Here is a 21,486-nt window from a genome sequence, read left to right as displayed (position 1 = left end):
TTGAACACACGGTGTGAATTGCCCCTCACTTTATACGATGCAGAGCTAAAGATACTCGTCTCATGACCGAGTCCCGAGACGTCTCACGCAGCGCTTCTTGCGGCAGCTTGACATCAAGTCCTCGGACGTGTTGCTGTTATCCTATCCCCGGTCGGCAGATCCGCCTATGCTCGGAGATGTACACGAGAAGGCAAGTAAAGACATCTGCGCCAAGTATCGGAATCACAACAAGGCCCGCTCTCCCAGCCCTCGCTCCGTATTTGGGTTGACGCGCAGGATAAAACCATTTATATTCGTCCTTTCTTCCCTCGACAAAGCGATTTGCAGGATATTAGGCGTTGACTTAGGGCAGTCGCTGAGACCGAAATGGAGACCCTGATGCATAGCATCCCCCTTTCTCAGCTTTGGGAGCTGACCAGCGGTCTAGAACATGCTTATGTGTATCTCTGCAGCTTCTCTTCTACTCCGCTCCAATCACGTAGGATAGGGATGGATGTTGATGGCTTGTTCTCTTCTAATAACACCCCGGCTCCTATTGAAGGCGCTTTACGCTACCCAACTATTTCCGACTCTTTTCGCCGCGGCTTTGAACCCTGGCGTCAGTATTTGGCGCATAATGGTCACTATATATTATGTACTCATTTCACTACTTCAACTTGCCATCGGAGGCCGGAGCAAATTTACATCGTCTCTTTCGCGAGTGACAATGCTTAAGAAGCGAACAAATATGGCAGTAGGTGTGCTCGCCTTATCTCAAATCCTATTTGCGTGATGATGTCCGCCCAGGGTCCAGCGCGCGCGTCCCTTGGTCAGTGTGGCCGCATCGAGAAACCAGCAAGAGGAATACGAGCCACCCAACCAATCCTGGCGACGACCACTCTCGGGCAACGCCTGTCACTATCTGATCTGACCTCCATATCCCGCGCTGGAGTCATTCACGTTCAACACATCTCCGACACATGTCATCTCCCGTCGCCCATGGCGAGCCGCCTTGAAATCGATTGGCTGAATGGAAACCCTCACTCTAAAAGGAGAGAACTTGATATATATGTTTGGAAATACATTCCGCATTATCAAAAATGTATGACTCTCGACCGCATGCTCGTGTCGGGCTTCCATCCGCCCCCATCGCTAAAAACGGCCCACCCGCCGCTGGCTTCTAGGTCCAGAGAAAACCCACAGCGTCTCTACTTTGCAATACAATATGGCTGTACATTGACTATCGGCATTGAACTCACTTTTCCAGCTATCATACCCGATCAGATATTCCTCAAAAGCACTATCTCGGCATTTCGTCAGGTCCAGATCTCTTTGCTCATTCGGGCGCGGTCAACGAGAAAATGCGCAACAGGTTTAGCAACGTTCAAACTTCAACGATCTCCCATATTCTTCTGAGAAGGCAGTATTCGAGGCCTTCCATTAGGTTGATTTGTAACCCAAGCAGTATCGATGGCGAAAGACGTCTGCCTGCACAGCGTAAACTGTCCAGGTGTTGTGATATCCCCAGGTTATCTCCTTATGAAGGACGACCATGGGTACCCAGTCACTCGTCGAGGTGACATTCCCAGATCAGAAGCCGATGGAGCACGAAGAGAACAGGAGCTGGGCAAGGCAATTTCCTGAACCTTGTTTCTTACGCGCCTTCCGACATGAAGCGCTAGTCCGCCATCGCAGCTTCTCTGCTTGCCTGGTTCTCTTGAGCAAGGCCAATGCCAAATAGTTGCGAGCTTTGAGATGGAGATGTTCTTCCGTTCCCAATGAGGGTTCCTACTAGTGCCATCAGGCCTCCGATCAAACCATCGATCGACACCGGCAATTACTTCCGTTACACGACTCCTCTCGAAAGCTGGCTAACGTTCATTTAGGGCACTTCAGATTGGAGAAGCATCTCGTCTGTGTTCAATCTAATGATTTATCATGACGATGTACTTTGAGATAAAGCACTCTGCACAAAATACTCTATCTGTCTGATTGTCATAGCCTCCATAAACGTTGTTGAACTCGCGCACTTATCGTGTTCTAGATAGTGATTCTAACTTCTAAGTTGGAAATTTCACTTAATGCAGAAGTATACACCGCCGTTGGTAGGCGCAGAACACCCGACGTCATGGAAGCCATGCTTGACGTTTGCTAGCGGCCTATGACAATCCGCTCGGAACAAGGATGAAGCAGCGGGCTCGTACAAGTAACAACTGCTCCCAACAAGGGGATCTTGATTGGCAGAGCGCAATATCTCCGAACTATCGCGCCGAATTGATGGGCTCATCACTCCGACTCCCCATCGGAGGGTTGCTGCGGGCGCGCTATTCATAACCTTGCTCTCCTACCTTCGTATCGAGCTCGACTTGTAGCCTGCTATTGCACACGTTGACGTTTCCACGTCACAATTCGAAAGAACAGTTAGAGAATGGACACAGTAGTGATTTGATCTCACAGGTCTACTGTGATCATGGCGGTTTGGCTGCATATTGAGATGGATATGGCTGGATGGAGCTCGGTGGTGCCCACGGTCTCCCATGTCAGCCTCCGAGGCATTCAGAACCGTGAGATAAACCTTGAACGTCTATTAGCCACCGCTGCCGGCGTATCAACTGGCATGCAAGGAGCAGGTCAATTAACAATGCTTTGCCGTGATACAGTAGTCCGCTTGCGACTCGACGTCACAATGACAAATACTCTACCATGTTCAAGCTCTTTTTAAAAGAGCCTGAGCTCACCGCAGAAGCAGCTGAGATTCATCCTGCCAGTCGCATTTTGCACCCGAAACGTGATTCGTGACGTCCAGAAGCACTTATCGACGTCAGAGACATTATACTGGAAACTAGTCATTCTTGATAGAATGTGAGTCGTACACCAACAGGAAGCATCATAGGTTCGAGCAGTACTCTGTCCTTGTCCAAGGAGACCTCGTTTCCGTATAGACGTCACATGTAGACAATCGGACGTTCAAGACCTAAAGAGAATTTCTATGGGGTAGTCTATACACAAGAATGCGAACTAAATCATGATACAATGTCCGAGGGCATGTCTATACAGAAGAGTACAATACATTACGACGCGAACTTCGTCTGAGCCACGCTCGCAGCACCCGTGAACAGCAATCAGAAAGCTGACGGAGTTGGATTTCAGGGCGTCCACGAGATTTCCTGATCTTTTGAGAATCCTATCGGCGAGAGCCGCTCATGCTCAGCCAATAAGAACGAGTCTGCGTTGATTCCTTGCCCCTGCCCTAGCATCGTAGAAAGACTCTGCGAAAGGGAGTGCACCGTGGACAATATGTCTTGTTGATCGCAGATTGCGACAGCAACAGCGACTCGGCGTTCTGGGGAGTCCGCAATGGGTTGTGTGAGATGAACGCTAGCTTTGTCGGGGAATGCCGGTATGCATCCGACAGTGAGATGTGCATCGAGAACTGCATTTGATATGTCAAGGTTTGACTGCGAGAGGGGTGAAGATAGGCGGTGTTCCTGAGGCGCGAAAGCAGCTAGGGGCTGCGCAAAAGTAGATATGCTATCGCCATGAGAGCTTCGTGGGGATAGCTCTCCGCTCGCAGCCAATGTTTCGTGCGTCTCGAAAGCATGCTGCGACAAGGAGAAAGAGGGGTCGAAGAAGGCGGCTTCTGCAGGCGTTGTCGGCCCTGACAATCCTGGCGACCACATGTTGAAGAACTCCATCTGCTCGGCATCACCAAGCACGTCTGACGGAGATGGATACATGTAGGGGTTGAAATCTGGCGAGAAGTCATGGAATGCCAGCGCGGAAGAAGAGGCCTCCGGAAAGTTGTGCAAGGGAGTGGATGTGATGTAAGCGTCTGAGAGGCGCTTCTCAGAACCCACTGACGGGACAAGCGGCAATGGGGACGGCAAGCGCGTGTGAAGACGCGTTGCGAAGTCAATCGGCATAGCATCGTCTGCTCCGGTGCACAAAAGTGGTGGATGGATTTCATCTCCCTCTGCAACGAGCTTGGGCGTTGAGGGAACTGTTCCCGGTTCTGATCCCGATGATTGGCTGGCGCTCCAGGTCGGACTGGGAGTCCCGGAGACGAAGGAAGACATTGAGTCGCTCCTGGAAGTTCGCCTTCTTGGTGCGGGATATGCAGTTGAGACACGTCGAGTCCGCTTGCCGTTGGCTCTACAAGAGCCCCGCATGAGATGATTGTATCTACAAGAATAGTCAGTAATTGCCGCTGAGCGTCTCAGAGTCCCGTGAGCAGCTGACCTATTCTTCGCGGCTAATCCCGTGCGACCAGGAAGTGAAGTGCGAGCAATACTGGCCCATGAGTGCCCGTACTTCTCAACTGCGTCCAACAATAGTTCGTCCTAATAAGAAAATAAGCTCCTGAAATGATGTTCGTAAATAAATTCGCACCTCTTCTCGGCTCCAACCACTTCGATCAATTGTGGGGTTCAGGGCGTCGTTCCAACGCTTTGCGCATTCTGTATGCCATCAATACAGGTATAATTGGATCAATACTCGAAAACTCACGTCCGCTGTTCCGCGTACGCACTCTGTTTGCTACGAGGGCCCATCTATACTTGACCCGTCAGTTCACCACGTGGCTAATGTGCGTTAACTATTACTTACTTAGGCCCGAGCTCCTCTACTGCACTGCAGAGTCTCTAGATAAGCAGGTCAGCGATCTTGCTGAAAGCTGAACTGCATTCTCATACATCATCTTCATCTGACGTCCAGCTTCCCTTCGACACGACGGTGGCCATCTGGGCCCACCAACGCTTCCGACAGTCTTTATTTGTCCTGCTTGGAATATGCTGAGAAATTGCGTGCCACCGTGTTGGCGGATTGGACTCCGGATCCTCTGCAAGTACCCTGGATTAGCATTGTGCTTGCCGACGTGAAGATTCGAGTACCTTCTTCAATGGCCACCCGGAGGGATTCATCCTCCTCTTCGGTCCACGGACGGCGGTCTCGAGGCTGGTAGGACTCGTCGCTAGATTGCATGAGGGTGTCTGTTCGGGGGGAGTTTGGGTTGGAATATGACACCGCTCGTTCGCCTGAAATACGTTCTGCGACATGATATGAGTCTCTGCAATTTCGTAACGGCGCTCAGTGTGCGCAGATGAGGTCCCTGCAGGACAGATTCAGTTAGCCCAGATTGGATGTATCTGCATTGTCGAGGAAGAGTGATATTACGTGTGAATCCAATATCGAAGAGAATACGTCATCTGCCAAACGGCCCAGCGGTCGGGCCAACTCCTGTGGCGCTGTTGCCTATATTTGGTGGTTAGGTTTGAGATGACAGCAACGACCTACTGCATCAGTGACCCAGAGTCCTCATGTTTGGGCTTGTAAGGCTGGCAGGCAGACCTGGGACGGGACAGTGTGAGAAGCGATAGGAGGCGACCAGGCTGTGTGAGCGTATGCAAATTCAAGGGATTGATCGGAAACCCTGTCAGTGAGAGGATGGGTACCGGACTCCGGGAGGCTTCCCGGAATGGGATCGGGACTTCATGAATGGACAAACTCCATATCATGAAGTTGTCGGAACATCCGAGCGCTACACAAACCCTGAGTACGCACGGGGACCTCACATCTGTAGTCGACGTGGAAAATCTACTGGCGCCGGTTCCGAGAACAGACGCTCTTCGGGTCAAGCCAGAACTTAATCTAGTGATAAGATAACCTTTGAGAGCGAACTTACTAATACCTGCTTAATTTCGCCTTAGCTCATTGTAATGCGTTGAGAGCACAGAGTATTGTCCACAAGCGTCTCAGTAAATCGTTGCGCAGCTTTCGCTGGCGTCGTTGCGCTGTGAAATATGAGGTATCAAGATGGATATGCTAGTGGCAGGGACCATAGCAACTCTCAGGAACTACGGGCCGAGTACTTGACGAATGGATGATACACTGTGTTGGGGACCTACTTCCCAACGCTTCGCAGTTCCGCGATGTCCACAAGCGCAAACGCCATTTACGTGTTACTAGGGACCATCCGAAAAGCGATCCGGCCCGAGTCCCACATCTATTCCACACTCTGGTATTGAGCAATGTAATGTGTGCCGCTCCGTGAGGGACTGTTGTGAGGTATGGTCTTGGAGTGACTGACCAGGTGAATGTGAATGTGATGCTTCCTTGTCGATGTTGTCCGCCATACACTATGATAGTCATTCTGTAGGAGAAATTCTTTACGATACAGAGAGCTTACCTGATGTAAAGCTCTGCCAACGAGGATACAACACATTGTACACGAAAGCTCCGTGATCGGAGGAATGGTAAAGAAGAGCTGACACGTTCCCTGTGCAACGCATCGAGTTCTATCGTTCATCTCTGTAGTTGGCTAAGCCATTATTGCATTTTGTCACAGTATGCCGTCGCAACGTGAAGGAATGTCAGCTGATGAACTGTCGCGTGCCCTGATGCGGATGAGACAAGGCTAGACTTTGTCTTCGATAGCCGCGGATGTGAGCGTATAGGAGGGTGAAATCGTTGATCAACCCGGTGCACCTACCCGGGATCCGAATGTAAACGTCCGCATCTTTCCTTCGTGCGATTGCCGAATTGGTCTTGCGCGGGACAGTATGTTACGACATAGCTCGGGCAAGACATCGCGTACCTCGCGTACTAAATGCAGGTAATAGGGCGCTGTCCTACCATTGAACGACGACGACGTCAGAACTCACTAGTTGTCAAGGTGATCTGAGCCAGGTGGGCATGGCCGTAAAAGCACAAGCACAGGACTCACCAACAGCGCATCACTGCGACATTATACACGCTATCCTTCCAGCCGAGGTCCTTCGTTCCGATATCACCTTGGAAGTAAGGGATTCTATTGAGAGTGGGGCCAGTGAAAGGATTAGGGGACAAGATGGTGGTGTACGGACCATCGGGACGTGCTCTCTGTCCATCGGTCCCTTGAATCGAGATGAAACCCAGAAGGCTGCAGAGAGCGTGCATGCATCACGACATCACCCAACAAGCATCGAATCGCCGGTTGACAGAGGTCGCCGAGGAGATTCCCGGTACAGCAGCGATTCTGAGAGCACCGCAGCATTCTGATGGTGGCGTCAGGGCGTGAGGGGCCTACAGTCGACGTCCGGGCGGTTTATGTTCATAAGGAACGACCGCAGCTTCGTCGTCGGACCGATGTACGAGAGGATGTATCCACACTCTCGGAAAGATCGCGCCGGTGTGATATTTGACGTTGTCGGTCGACTACATGCGCAACATTCGGACCGCATTCCGGGTTGAGAAGCGCCGGGCAATGGCAGTGTCCAGTTCTCAGTATTATGGAATAATATTGGTGAGCGACGCACAAGCTCACCAGTCCGGGGGCATGTGGGACAATGTCTTGAAAATTCGATCGCCATACTGCATCGTGAAATCAAACACAATGTTCGAAGTTGAAGCCTATAGCGTTGCCGGCGCACCACCATCCTTGGAAAGGTACTCGAACAGCTCCATGGTAAGGGCGTGAGCGCGGAGAAGCAAAATACGTCACCGTGCAGATCGAAAGTGTTGATACGTTAGAAAAAACGTGCTCGACACTCGGGTTCTCTGCCACATTTGAGCGCCGCTTGTGGACCTGAGCAAGTGACGTCAGAAGAGTGTCTAGTACATAGAGACAGCAGCATATGATAAATATGTGTTACGCGAGGTAGACGGTAGCGTATAGGAAGATATGCTTACCTGCAATTGTGTAAAGCAACGTGTGGTCGCCAAGGTCACTGCGCGGGAGAGGGTAATCTGAGTGCCAACACGTCCGGAATGATCGGCATATCTAGTAAGAGCGACTAAATAGCTTTCTGGTGCAGGAAACGTTTGATTTTCCGTGCGATTTAACCGTCCGCGCAGCATGTAATCAAAGACACTAGCACCATGTGGATGTTGCCATGATAAGCCGCATTGAAACAGGCGAATATACACTTTTGCAGAGCCGCGGATGCAAGCATTGCGTCATGGGCAAAAGACACGCACGGACATATCGGCCCTGATGATCAAGAGAAAGTTATCTCGGCCCCGGACAAACAAAGATGACCTCACCGAGAATCAATCCGTCGGAGCGGTTGATGGCCCTGTTCGCGGGAAACGTGGAAGACGCGCTTCGACGGAGGCATTCTGATCGTCGGATGACACCATAGCTTCACTCTAGATTGCAGGAGATGGCCGAAGATCGAAAACAGACGACTTCACGCGTATTGGTCTCCAACACGTGGGTTAACCTGTGTGAGATTCAGATCCAAAGAAGGTACATCGGATGCAGAGGTCTGACGTTTGACCGACCAGATAATTAGATTGATGACACGTACACAAAATAATGATTACCAGTTCTAACGCATTGCGACATTTTCGACAATGCCACCGCGCTGTGACAGACGGAAGAATTCTATATTCCGTCACCACAGCAAGTTCTCCCACAGGCGGTATCGACGTCGAAATCGTTGAAGCCTGCACTAACTTGTTAAGTATTTTGAACAGCTGTCTCGAGGCATGGTCGCTAAACTCTGAATTAGACACAGGACAGGAGTAAATTCGGTCGTGGGCTAGACCATGAGATCATAGGCCTTGTATTTATTCTTGGCCACTCACCATGAAGCGCTCTCGTATACAGGATACACTATGTAAGATAATTGCAATATTGCAAGAGCATATCGAACAAACCTGCACGGCAGGATATGGTCCTTCTTATTCATTTGATTTATAACTGTATAGACATGTGTATTGTCGAGATGGTATGTTACGCAATGGGCTGAACAGCGGACTTCAAAGAGCAAGGCCATTTATGAGTGGAGGACTTACCTACCTGCGTAAAAGTGATGATCATCTATACATAGCAGCTGATACGCAGACAACGCCCTGCTAAGTTGGCTTCGTCTTTACAGCAATGGTTCCCTTCTGAAATTTTTATAGGTCAGACTGTCCCGGTCCACAGACAACATTGACCATACTACGTCGCAGGAAGTTGCGATCGGACTCCGGACTCGGCCACGTGACGCAACCTTGAAGTCGCGCTCGAGTCCGAGAATCGGAGGACCAAGTGGTATTCGCGTTTGTCCGCCTACCATAATCACCGCTTTCTCTGAGGTGTCAGGCCAACCTATCATCTACCTGCGTACAGTGGCCTATGTCTTTTCTACCGGCTGAAATGTCTGAGCACATGCTGAGATACCTGAAGTACGTCGAAAACCCTATGACTTGAGCCGCTAATGGCTAAAGCACCCTCGGTTCTTTCGGCTCAATCCTCCTAAGAGAATCGACATCCTCTGCTGGGCCTCTCATGAACGCCTATTGCACTTGATACCTCTATATTCTACTGGCTCTCTGAGAGGTTGGCACGTCGTATCGAGGCATGGCAAGCGAAGGCACTCGGGTATCACGAAGTCCGTCAGGAGCTCTACGTACGCCTACGGGAATATAATTCTCAAGGATTTATGTGGAGTACTTCTAGTCAAACATGCGGGTCTGCTTGTGGAGATGAGTATACCAGCTTCTCGATATGTTAGACCAGATTTGACATTGAGGCTCTCCTTCCCTCTGCAGCGCCCTTTAGATGTTGGCTGAGCGTGATGATTAGTGCCTACGAGGTCCTCCACATTAGGGTGTAATTACGCCGGCATGCTCCACAGTATCACATGCATAGACGGACATCCTGCATGCAAGTATTCCGTGTCGTGCTCTCGAAGCTCTCGAAGCTCTCGAAGCTAGCGCTGACGTGGTTCAGACGCGTCGTTATCTCGGGGGTTTTCATGGAACCGATACATCATGCCCTCTGCTGTTCCAGGAGCTCTCGTACAAAGTCTACCCTGTCGCGTATGTCCTTCCTTTCCTCTCCGATACACACAAACGGAATCCCGAGCTCCTCCATTACAGCGAACAAGTGGGTGTTGTAGACCCGTGGATCTTCAAGCGATCGCACTCCGTCGTCCTCAAACCAGTCTTGCACTGGTTGCAACACAACTAGTCAGCCCTCGTCAGTTTTGTACGGTTCTGGAAGACTTGCGCTGCTTACCAAACGTAGACTTCTGGTATAAGGGAAGAACTGCTCTGAAGGCAGGATCGTTCAACAACCTTTTCTGTCGCTCGGCTGCGCCCGCGGCAGTGGATGTCCCAGCGTATACTGCGGGGTCGATTGCGGATCTATCGCTGAGAATGTCCAGTGGAAAATCAATGTTTTCACTATATCTCTTCAAGACAGCCTCCTCCGCTCTGAGTTGCGCCATCATAATTGTATGTTGCATCTCGAATGTGTCTGTGTCATGGCGCGTGAACCCGTGAGTCTTCATGACGTTCCTCGCGACCTCCGTCACGTAGCGCGAGCGGTCTAGACCCAGATCCTCTACCAGAGCATTGCACAAAGTTGTTTTGCCGCTGGAAGAGGGTCCGAGGATGAAGACCGCACGCACAAGACGGTCATATGCATATTGTACATGGCCATCGACAGTGATGCCATTGTCAGTGATTTGGCCAACCTTGCCCTGACAATCATACGGTCCGGAATCGAGTTCTTTTTCCATACTTCCATTGGAGCATCATGAGTCAACGAAACACAACTGTGGGTTACACGTACATCCCGTTGCTTCTCGACAATATCCGCAAGGTCAGCCGGTCTAATGGGGTACGTGCGCGGTGCACGGACTGAAGTCTTGGGAACACGATTCACCATGTGTATACAGAAGCCAAAGAAGTGCTTTCCTCCTTGGGGAATAAGGTTCACGGACGAAGACGCTGGCTGTGCCATGTGTACATATTGCGGCGTCTGCGCGCTTGAGAGAATTTTACCGATTATCTCCGCCTATATACGTGCAATGTCGATGGGCAAGAGTGTTATCGGCTCTTGCCTCACTTGACCTCCAAGTCTTTCACCGATGAGTCCCATCGTGTTGCACAGCAATCCTTTACCCGAGGATGCTACGTGGAGCTTCAATGCTACAGTTCCTCCCCCACGTCGACCCGGATTTGGCAAGCATGTATCATTCTCTCCGCAAGCTATCACTCTGGACATGGTCTCCTTTCCATCAAACCGAATTCTTAATGCAGATGACACGTCTAAGTTCATTCTAGCATCGTTCGAGGCGTTACGATTCCCAAATACACCTGCCTCCACCTCGAGGGAATACATGGTGCGATTGTTCCAGGCAGGGTTCTTTCTGAATGGTGTACAATATCGATTCTACGGCCACAGTAACTCGCAGCTGGTGAATATCTCCATTCGTCGTGAGCCAGGTTCTGATTTAGTATTTTAGCGATCGCGCAGCTGCTTCCTGCGGGAAGCAAGTTCAGACTCAGAGTTGGATGACCGCATTTATAGCTATGGAGAATTCAAAAAGATCATGAATATAGCTAAGCGTAAGTCAGGCATCGTTAGCCTAGACTCGTTTGCTATTTCTGAGTCATCCTCAAGGGGCGAAGAGGATAGGTCTATTATTCTCCAAAGCTGAGTTGGACTGGGACCTCGACCCCCGATGGACGAAGGACATCGATGATATTGTGGTCAACGGCGAGATGTTCTCAGACGGTTGCGGACTGATGTCCAGGCGTTTCGCTGTACAGCTCAGCCGCCACAAGCGGTTCATATTCCATGGCAGACCGTATACACCATGTGTCTTCCAGATACGGTAGGTCTCTTCTTCGCTTGGTTTCGAACAATGCATCTGATTACGAAATGAAGTTACAGAGGGTATAAGGTGAAAGTTCCACTCGATTCAGAACACATACAGAATAATGACGACATCCTTAGGGCGTACTCATGTTACATCCCGAATTGAACCAAGATCATCATGTCCATTTTCGTGCAAGCCAGAGAAAGTTTTCTGCGACCCGCGACAACACATTCTCGATGGTTGATCATTCAGTGCCCTACGCCTTTGGACGACTAAACAACGACATCATTGTTCTTCTTGCTAGTCTTGGGGTCACACCTGAGGCGCTACTTGCAAAACAGGAATCCTATCACCAGTGGATTAGGGCTGCATCATCGGACTGGGAGGTTGCTTTCAACTTCCTGTGCGCGGTGGGGCAGTACGATTTCGCTGAGCGTCTACTTTTGGATGGGATCGAGGCTCAAGGCGTGCAGACGAAGATCAGGGCTTGTCAAATGTCAGAGCTCGCCTCCTTTAAGAAAAACGAGAAGTTTCGCTCTCGGATGATCATTCTCAAGTCTCGCCTTCTATTCGGCGTCTGTGATCCTTATGGCGTCTTACGGGAGGGCGAAGTTCACGTACGTGTCTCGGTGCCGCGGCGCGGCGCCTCTACCCTGACGAATACCCAGGTTATGGTTGTTCGCAATCCCTGTCTTCATCCTGGAGACTGTTTGAAGCTGTGGGCTGTTGACCATCCTAAACTCGCTCATCTCGTGGATTGCGTGGTATTCTCCTCCAAGGGAAAGCGCGCAGCTCCATCCATGAGCTCTGGTGGCGACCTCGGTATGACCATGGTTTTATGTTTGTATCAACTTCTGATCCCGCATGTTGCAGACGGCGACAGATTCCTGGTGATGTGGGACCCGGATCTCGTGCCTAAGAAGGTCGCCGAGGTAAGGATGAACTATGTTTGCACGTATCACGAAGTGTATCATGCTATCCGATTAGTCCTACACCTATCCTGCTCCCAAAGAGCGCGTCGGCACTCAAGTGACACGAGCCGACCTAGCTAAGCACTTCGCGGCATACAATACGTAAGCGACATATTGATCAGGCCGTTGTGAAACCCATAGTATCGCAGGATGGCCCTGGCAAAAATCACTGCCCTGCACGCAAGATGGGTTCGGTGCAGCCCAAAGGGTGCCATGGGCGATGAATGTCAAGAGCTCAACGCTTTGCATTCACAAGCCGTTGATGGCGCCCCCATCAAGATACCAGAACGACTGCTGTCACCACCCGACCCGGATACGCCGTACATCATTGACCTCCTTCAGGAGTCGGCGAAGCACTTCTTTGACAGTTTCATACCCGGCAGACTGCAGTCGGCAAGTCTCCCACCGGAAGCAGCCGAAGTAGTCCTGTCCCGATTCCTGTCGACAGAGAAGTCGTCGCTGTCGGAATACGAGACCCTGACGATGGCGACTGCCTTCGCGAGAAGAAATGGCATTGCTATCCGCCCGTACCTTTGCCACATTGACTTTGGAGCGCTCGCAACGTCCGAGAAACATGCGCTCAGCATGCAGCTGGGCTTGACGCCGGAGAACGATCCTTACATCTGGAACAGGTTCGCTGCAGTCAATTATTTAAGTCGGTTTGCGAACGCTGACAACGCTCAGTCTCATTCGCTCCGAGATTCTGCGGCCTCGGGACCTGGAGAGCCGTGATCTCGGAGGACCCCTGCGGCTACAGAGGCTGTATACGTCGACGGTGCAAGGTCGCGCGGCGTTCTTTGAGTACTTGAAGGAGGCCACTCAGCAGTATAAGCGACGTCTCATTATATTCAAGGTTCGTGCGAGCGATACTGAATGTTCGATGCTAACCTACAGTGGCCTACAGACTGAAGATCGGTTTTCCGTTGGCGTCTTCCTGAGAGGCGACATTCCCTGGGACGATGAGGTATGCCACGCTCCTGCTGGTGTCAACTGGCATTCACCGGTAATATAGCCCGAAATCAACGACAACGTGCTGGTCTGTCCCTTCATGCCGAAGGCATCCGAGATCATGTCAACCTACTGGCGGGGCACGAAAGGCTACAGATTACATTGCAGCGAAAACGCACTCCAGCTATACGACAAGACCAGGGCAAACACTTTCATCTTCATGGTGCGCCCCCCGGAGAAATCCGGGTCTGATGTTGTCACTAGCATCGCGCTGCAGAAGATTTCGGCACGGGTGCAGAGGGTGAGGGCTTCACGCTCACTATCACCCTGAAGTTGTTCATATAACTGTGTGCACGATACCAGCAATGCGGGCGTGTCAACCGGACGCCCATCACCTCGCTGGAAATCCATGTGGTGTCGAACCGGGACCGCGTAGCGCACCAAGCGTTTGATTTGCGCTTCGAGCAGTGAGTATATTGTCTGCCTTGGCTGATCGTGGACGAACGAGGTTGATGGCATTCCAGCGTCCAGACAGACGAGTTCCTGCGCAGGTTCGACAAGACACCTCATCCCTTCAGTGCTAACTCCATCGACTCGTACGATTGGGGAGACGACACGCTCGGGCGGCAGGTCTTTGCGCCAGATGCACCGAAGGACGAGGTCGCCCGCCTGCTTCTCGCCGAGCCGCATGCCACCGTCCGCAGGTACATCGAGCTCGCGATCGAGCACCGCGCAGAGGGCCGCGTCTTCCTCCTGTTCGACATCCTGCTGCACAGGGAGGACGTCCCCCTCGATGACATCGAGGCTTGCATGCAGCAGCACCCCCCGCTCGCCTACTCGGTGCTGAAGCACTGCCTGCCCGCAGGCCCCGCGCGCCTCCCGGACGCGATGGCGCCCCTCGCCACGTCCATCATCCGCAACGTGATCCGCTCGGCGACCCACTTCGGCATCGCCGCCCTCGCCGCCCTCGAGCGGCTCGCGGACGACCTCGCCCGCATGGACCTCGCCGCGTACTTGGACCTCTTGTGGAGCGTCGCGCTGGGCGTCCGTCCGGCCGACCTCGTCCAGGAGCTGCTCCTCGTCCTGCACGAGCGGCGCTCCGCGGGCGAGGCGGAGGACGCCGCTCGGCGCTACGTGTACAAGGCCGCGCTCGGGATCGCGTTCGACCGCGCGGAAGAGGCCGCGGATGCGTGCCCCTGCGACGAGTTCGGGCGCCCGCGGCGGCAGCGCACCGCGCCCACGTTCGCGCGGCTTGTCCCGCCAAAGGCCAAGGAGGACGCCGGTAAGGCCAAGGTAGACGCGGGCAGGGCCAAGGATAACGCGGGTATGGCCAAGGCAGCCGCGGACGCGGGTACGGCCAAGGCGGACGCGGACGCGAGTGCGGACGCGCCCGCCCCCGCCCCCGTGCACGCGGCACAGCTCACACACGTCATGGCGCACGTCCGCGTGGACGCGCCGACGCCGGTCCGGATCCACTCGCACATCCGCCTGCGGGTGGCGTCACCCGAGGAGCGGGCGGGCCCGACGGTGGGGGTGCGCGCGGCGGTGCTCGACGCGGTGGTGCTGCGCGCGGGGCGGGGCGAGCTGTATCTCGAGCTGCGGCACCCCCTGCCGCCCGAGTACGCGCGCGTGGACTGGCACGTGTACGACGCAGGGAGCGTGGCGACGGCGCGGGCGATGATGGAGGCTGTCGCCAGGATCGCGGTGGAGGGAGCGGAGTGCTGTGCGTTTGCGGATGTCGTCGTGGGCGTTGCGGGCGACGACGACGAGGCGGGTGAGCCTTTCGAAGAGGAGGCGGTTGAGCCATCCGATGCGGCTCGGCGGTTCGCGGCGTCCGCGTCGCTGAACGAGAGTCAGCAGGCTGCAGTCGCGTCTGCGGACAACGGTGCCCTGGCGCTCATTTGGGGACCCCCGGGTAACGCCATGCCGCTTTGAGTGAGAGTGTGATGGTGTCGCTGACACGACTGGCCAGGAACGGGGAAGACGACGGTGGTGGTGCAGATCCTGGCGCGATTCCTGTCGCAGGACCCAGAGTCCAAGATCCTGATGACGGCGTCCACCCACAACGGTGCGTGTCCGGCGCATGTGCGGCATCGGCGCTGACGTGCGTTCTGTTGCAGCCGTCGACAATGTGCTGGAGCGCTTCCTGGCGGAGAACGAGGCACGGGGCCTCCTGGAAGACGCACAGATCCTGCGCGTGGCGACGGACAGCGCGCGGGTGAACAAGGGCCTGCAGAAGTACACGATCGACGCGCGCGTGGGGGGCAGCCTGACGGACAACCCGCGGCTGATGCAGAAGGCGGAGCAGCGCGCGCGGGAGGCGCGCATCGTGTTCACGACGTGCGCGGGCGCGGGGCTCGGCGTGCTGCGCGGCATGGACTTTGCGACCGTGCTCGTCGACGAGGCGTCGCAGGTCACGGAGCCCGTCGCGCTCATCCCGCTCGCCAAGGGCTGCCGGCAGGCGGTGCTCGTGGGCGACCAGTGCGTGCCCGTTGTCCTTTGCGCGATGTGGGGCTTGCGCTGACTGGCGTGTGCGTGCGGGGTGTGCGTGTGCAGCGTGCAGCTGCGCCCGACGGTGCGGCCGATGGGCAAGGCGCTCGAGTTCGACCGGTCGCTGTTCGAGCGGCTGTACACGGGCGCGGCGTGCGCGCGCGTGCGGCGGACGATGCTGGACGTGCAGTACCGGTTCTCGGCGGACGTCGCGCGCTTTCCGTCGCACGAGTTCTACGAGGGCCGCCTGCGCACGGGCGCGGGCGCGGGCGGGCCGCTCGCGGGGACGGCGTTCCCGTGGCCGCAGGAGGGCGGGCGCGCGGTGCCGGTGGTGTTCGTGCCGTGCACGGTGGAGGAGGACAGCGGGCGGGCGTCGAAGGGGAACACGGGGCAGGCGGCGCTGGTGCGGCACATCGTGGCGCTGCTGCGCACGCGCGCTGCCACGGAGGCGGGCGCAGGCGAAGACGCTGGAGCGGCGCGGGCGCTGTCGATCGCGGCGCTGACGCCGTACGCGCGGCAGGTGCAGCTGCTGCGGGACGTGCTGCCGACGGGGGCGGGGGCGGACGTGGTGGCGAGCACGATCGACGCGTTTCAGGGGCGGGAGGCGGACGTGGTGGTGCTGAGCACGGTGCGGGCGAACGCGACGGGGGAGATCGGGTTTGTGGATGACGGGCGGCGGCTGAACGTGGCGTGGACGCGCGCGCGGCGCGGGCTGATCGTGGTGGGGAGCCGGGCGACGCTGGAGGGCGGGAGCGCGCTGTGGGGGCGGGCGCTGGCGGCGTGCCGGGAGGTGGTGATCGAGCTGCCCGAGGCGGACGCGGGCGCGGTGTGAGACGCGGGCGCGGTGTGAGACGCGGGCGCGGTGTGAGACGCGGGCGCGGTGTGAGACGCGGGCGCGGTGTGAGACGCGGGCGCGGTGTGAGACGCGGGCGCGGTGTGAGACGCGGGCGCGGTGTGAGACGCGGGCGCGGTGTGAGACGCGGGCGCGGTGTGAGACGCGGGCGCGGTGTGAGACGCGGGCGCGTGTATATATGAGATCAACTAGCAGATGCCCGCGCGTTGCTGCGGACAACAGTGAACAGGCCAGAATGTTGCGTTGAATACTCAACACATGACGTGTATCTGGCACGGCCTGAGTGCGAGCACTGTGCGGGATGCCCGCTTCACAGAGTTTCTGCATAGGTAGCAAGGTATGTATGTATGTAGGCATTCAGCATTAGTAAATTGAATCCCGAGACGTGCATGTAGTTCCTGCTGCAGCACGCTCTCTGCGTCTGCATTGTGCTCTCAGCGCGCGATCCGGCCGTCGACGGGCCGGCACGCGATGCCTACGCTCGCGAGGTGTTTCTCCCACTGGGGCGCTGCGGGCAGCTGCGCCGCCTCCCGTGCATGGCTTTGCAGGAGTGTGAACGCGTGCGTTGGGACGTGTGGAAGCGTGAGCGACTCCCAGCGACCCCAGCCGGGGTCTGGCAGCGCCGTGCTCAGCTCGGGTGCAAGAATTGGGCACTCCCGCCTGTCATCGAGCACCTGGCAGCCAGGGCGATTGCGACCACTTCGAGCACCCGGCGGAGAGGTTCCTGTGATGAAGTATGTTTCGTCCCCGTTTGATAGCAGCTCAACCCCAGACCGAACCTGCAGAGCCCATTCGGCAGGGTCAGTCCACACTCCGACTCGGCTCGCCAGAGGCAAGGATGCACTGTCTGCGAGATGCGCAGTCAAATGCTGATCTGCTCTTGTGCATCTGAAATTTGGTCACAGTATGCCCGCCTTTATGTGCAGTCCAAGGCTAACTTGCAAATGTTCGTGATGCGCGATGAATCGACGAACTAAAACTCTGAGCGACAACGATCGATGAACACGATGCTTCACTCGCTGAGAAAGCCCGAATATGTGGCGACATGCGTGCCCGAATGGCAACGCCCGAACGAACGAGTCTCGAAGCGGGTTCGAATGACCACGCACATGTGTTCTCGTCTCCACCGTATGCAGAGCTCAACCTTACCTGTTGCTTGCGTACCTTCGGTCGCGAATGTGGTTCGAGTAATGAGTAGATGGCGGGGGTTTGTGCGAGAGAGGGAAGATGCATTGTTCAACGCCGACGCCAGCTTATAAGAGTACAGGGGAGGTCTGACGGGAGAGACATCATACCGTGTCTGCGAGGAGTGAACGACGTGTATAACAGCGAATGATCGTCCAAAAACAGAAGACGACATTCTACATCAGGATGGAAGCCTCGTCTTGGGCACAGACAAGCGAGACTCGACGCCTCTAGATCAAGTCCGCGACTGTGCATGTCTCGCCACCTCAAAGGAGTATGCCTCCGGCGCGTCATAGTTATGCTCGCAACCTGCAGCCCTCAGAGGTATGATAATGCTGGCACCCTCGATCAGCCTACGACAGCCGCTTTGTCACCCCCTCGACGCCGTCGTTGCAAGTTCTAGAGTCGTCAGAACAGAAAGTTGAGAGAAAGAACAGAGGCGAACGATACAGCGACGAGCAGAAGAAAGGAAAGAAAGGAAAAGAAAGGAAAGGACCCGAATTTGTCGACGTTATTCTTCTGGCTTGAGCACGCTTTCCTCCACCACACCGGGCGTGTGCATGCATGCACGGCACTACTATCGCATCAGGATCAGGGTGGTGTGGTTGCATTCCTGACGCCTCCGCTCCTATCAGTATATTCCAACCTGTGTGATGAGCGTGATTATCATAGGTAGCACTGACTGACCATGTCATTTCACAATATATAGCAGTCGTGCTCAAAGATGAGGTTCAGTTGATGTTTTGTACCTCTACTGAAGCTCGTCAGTCTGGTCCTATGTTTTACGTACTGTACATACACTAACCTCCTGTGAAGTGTCTGACAAGTGTTTGGTACGGTGGAATAGAGTTGATGCTTCATGCCTTTACTGAAGCTCTGACCAAGTGTTGTGGCCCTTTGGACATTGCTTGTCCCTCATCAAGAAATCAGATGGCATGCAGATAAGCCTGTGGTTTTATTCCTGAACTGCGCCATCTATCCGCACAGCGAGCCCAGGTTTATACAGCAAAGAGCCGTTGGAGAAGCTAAAGGTATATGGTACGCAGGTCTCAGGAGCGTGCCACATGATCGGGTCAAGCAAGAGCCAATGAGGCCGCATTGTCCACTCCCGTGGAAAAACGTCGCCTTCGACTGATGAGCGCTGGCGTGGGCGCTAACCTCGGAGGGCCAAGACGGGGGTCGGCCGCGATCGATCGGACGCCAAGCCCACGGAAATGGTCAGCACGTCACGGAGCGTGAGTTGTCGCTGTCAGCCGCTGCCATTGCACTGACCGCTGCTGGTGTCTGCTTAGGCACGGCTGAGTGAGGTCTCCTCCTCCGCGGCCGCCGTCCAGCCATGGCCTCCCTCTACAAAGCAGCAGGGCGCCCCTCCAACGGCAATGAACTATCTCAGAAGCCTCGCCGACGTTCTGCTGCACGCCCTGTCACTCACGCCTTCTGCGACGATGACGATCCAACGCCCCAAGGAAGACCTGCCGCCCTTTGACCACGCGTCTGCGTCGACGTACACTGAGCCTCCGACCCCCGGCTGGACACTCGCTCAGCCGCTGTCGGCCACGCCCGAGGGCCGTGCGTGGCTCGCCGGCGAGAAGCAGGGCTGGGAGGTGGTGCACGCGGACGACGCAGATCCTTAGTACGTCCCGGTGCGCCTGTCTGTGTCCACCGCTGACGCCTTCTGCAGCCGCATCGTGCGTCGCGTGCTTGCGCCTGTCGCTGCTGACTAACCATTGCGCACAGTACCAGCTGATGGTCGGCGGCGTCGTCCCGCGTCCCATCGCATTCGTGTCCAGCGTCTCCGCCGATGGCGTTGAGAACCTGGCCCCGTTCAGGTGCCCTTTTGCGCACTCCCCCTGCGCTCCGTGCTAATCCCCGCACAGCTGGTTCAACATGGTCACCTCCGATCCCCCGGTCATCTCGCTCGGCCTCCTCCACCACCAGCCCACGGCAGACGCCTCCGCGCTCAAGGACACGGCCGCCAACATCCTCGCCACGCGCGGCTTCACCGTCAACCTCGTGTCCGAGCCCTTTGCCCAGCACGCGAATGCCTGCTCCGTCAATGCGCCCCCGCACGCGAGCGAGTGGGTGCTCAGCGGCCTCACCCGCGCACCCAGCGTCAGTCCCCCGTGCACGCGCACGCACTCTTTCATGCGCTAACGCCCGCATAGATCCACGTCGCGGCACCGCGCGTCAAGGAGAGCGCATTCAGCATGGAATGCGAGGTACGTCACCCGCCCCCGCACACGCGCGCGCACGCTGACGTCGCCCCGCCCCAGCTGTACGCTGCCCACCCCATCACCCACCCCGTGACCGGCCTCATCACCACCACCCTCGTCCTCGGCCGTGTCCGCGCCCTCCACATCCGCCGCGACACCCTCGACGCCCGCGGCCGCGTCGACACGCGCGCACTCCGCCCCGTCGCGAAGATGGGCGACATCTCCTACGCCCGCGTCGGCGGCCTCTTCCGCGCACCCCGCCCAGAGTGGGCCGACGCCGAGCGCGTCCTCCTCGCCGCCAGCAGCAGCGCCGCCGTCGACGTACGCGAGGACGCCCCCGCGGCAGACGCAGACGCACAGTCCTCATCTTAGATGGTCCGGAAAGGCTCCCCCAGTCGTATACCATGTAGACGCTCCGCACGATATATATCCTGTGTTAGATGATAGACTTGCGCCGTGCAGCGCCCGCGTCCACTTCATGCCCTGGCTGTGTGCATCATGCACCATGTAAGGCCTGCGGGACCCGGATGATTTTGGCATGCAAGGACCATCCGGATAGCCTCTCTACTTGCAGCCTCCTCGCATGGCGCCAAGTGTCGGAAGGGCCGGCTTCTCATAACCTAGCAGCATCTGGCGAGGGTCCCTATCTGCAACATAGCAGATCCGCGGATAATAGCTAGCGCAATAGCCCCAGACGGACAAACTGGGTTCTTTGCCAATGAGCAGGTTTGGTAGTTGATAGCTTTATGTAGCGAGATTCCATTTATCAGTAGACTATGTTCAAGCTATTTACGAGGACTGAGCGTGGAAACTGCAGTTCTTATTGGTATTTTGCCTACTCGTGCTAATACTAGTGTCCTACGTGCGCCATCGAACAGCCCACCTGCAGAAAGGCATTACTGCCATCATTCAGACGAGAGATTGCACACATATGTCGCATCACAACACTCTGCCTAACATTGACCAGCGCTGGGTGCACACACAATCCTCTCAGGCCCCCCCGCATCACCAAGCTCCCTGTCATACGTTGGTCTTAGACAATGGCGCGAACACACCCAAAGTTCTTCGTGTACGCATCTTTGCTCTTGAAGATAGGCTGACAGACGTGGGGCAAGCACCTGGAGGAGCACAGGCTTGCTCGGGGGCAAAGCAAGCAAGAAGACTACAGATGACACTGCGATGCTCGAGAAAATGCTCGTAAAAGCACCTGCTGCTTCTGACAATGAGCTAGATTGTACTGCGCAAGTATCGCCTCCGGAGGAGGGCCTATG

At 55.5% G+C, this 21,486-nt stretch overlaps 5 protein-coding genes across 5 annotated transcripts; 3 read left to right on the top strand and 2 right to left on the bottom strand.

The window, feature by feature from the left end:
- Nucleotides 1–3,125: 3,125 nt before the first annotated feature.
- On the bottom strand, nucleotides 3,126–7,332 carry POSPLADRAFT_1046789 (hypothetical protein; the record flags this gene model as incomplete). The annotated part of the gene is made up of 13 exons (XM_024479120.1): nucleotides 3,126–4,161; nucleotides 4,219–4,319; nucleotides 4,369–4,436; nucleotides 4,486–4,529; nucleotides 4,585–4,619; nucleotides 4,869–5,086; nucleotides 6,065–6,113; nucleotides 6,164–6,253; nucleotides 6,467–6,579; nucleotides 6,639–6,654; nucleotides 6,840–6,895; nucleotides 7,043–7,170; nucleotides 7,280–7,332. The coding sequence occupies 13 exons, from the start codon at nucleotides 7,330–7,332 to the stop codon at nucleotides 3,126–3,128; spliced, it is 2,007 nt and encodes a 668-aa protein (XP_024338162.1).
- A 2,383-nt stretch (nucleotides 7,333–9,715) lies between these two features.
- On the bottom strand, nucleotides 9,716–10,469 carry POSPLADRAFT_1046788 (hypothetical protein; the record flags this gene model as incomplete). Its single annotated transcript, XM_024479119.1, has 2 exons — nucleotides 9,716–9,897; nucleotides 9,965–10,469. 2 exons carry the CDS (start codon nucleotides 10,467–10,469, stop codon nucleotides 9,716–9,718), a joined length of 687 nt encoding a protein of 228 aa, XP_024338161.1.
- A 351-nt stretch (nucleotides 10,470–10,820) lies between these two features.
- On the top strand, nucleotides 10,821–11,198 carry POSPLADRAFT_1143970 (hypothetical protein; the record flags this gene model as incomplete). The annotated part of the gene is made up of 1 exon (XM_024485639.1): nucleotides 10,821–11,198. The coding sequence occupies one exon, from the start codon at nucleotides 10,821–10,823 to the stop codon at nucleotides 11,196–11,198; it is 378 nt and encodes a 125-aa protein (XP_024338160.1).
- A 354-nt stretch (nucleotides 11,199–11,552) lies between these two features.
- Nucleotides 11,553–17,794, top strand: POSPLADRAFT_1144801 (hypothetical protein; the record flags this gene model as incomplete). Its single annotated transcript, XM_024485732.1, has 14 exons — nucleotides 11,553–11,570; nucleotides 11,693–12,172; nucleotides 12,272–12,377; nucleotides 12,429–12,487; nucleotides 12,543–12,628; nucleotides 12,676–13,158; nucleotides 13,211–13,379; nucleotides 13,431–13,490; nucleotides 13,539–13,775; nucleotides 13,838–13,941; nucleotides 14,026–14,395; nucleotides 17,213–17,551; nucleotides 17,603–17,617; nucleotides 17,723–17,794. The coding sequence occupies 14 exons, from the start codon at nucleotides 11,553–11,555 to the stop codon at nucleotides 17,792–17,794; spliced, it is 2,598 nt and encodes an 865-aa protein (XP_024338159.1).
- A 1,422-nt stretch (nucleotides 17,795–19,216) lies between these two features.
- Nucleotides 19,217–20,587, top strand: POSPLADRAFT_1057122 (hypothetical protein; the record flags this gene model as incomplete). The annotated part of the gene is made up of 7 exons (XM_024480876.1): nucleotides 19,217–19,237; nucleotides 19,295–19,635; nucleotides 19,684–19,690; nucleotides 19,740–19,831; nucleotides 19,880–20,114; nucleotides 20,168–20,221; nucleotides 20,276–20,587. The coding sequence occupies 7 exons, from the start codon at nucleotides 19,217–19,219 to the stop codon at nucleotides 20,585–20,587; spliced, it is 1,062 nt and encodes a 353-aa protein (XP_024338158.1).
- Nucleotides 20,588–21,486: the final 899 nt, after the last annotated feature.

Source organism: Postia placenta (genome assembly GCF_002117355.1).
Source record: "Postia placenta MAD-698-R-SB12 unplaced genomic scaffold POSPLAscaffold_8, whole genome shotgun sequence".
In the NCBI taxonomy this organism is placed as follows: Eukaryota; Fungi; Basidiomycota; class Agaricomycetes; order Polyporales; family Adustoporiaceae; genus Rhodonia; species Rhodonia placenta.
This window is presented reverse-complemented; position numbering and strand designations above follow the sequence as displayed.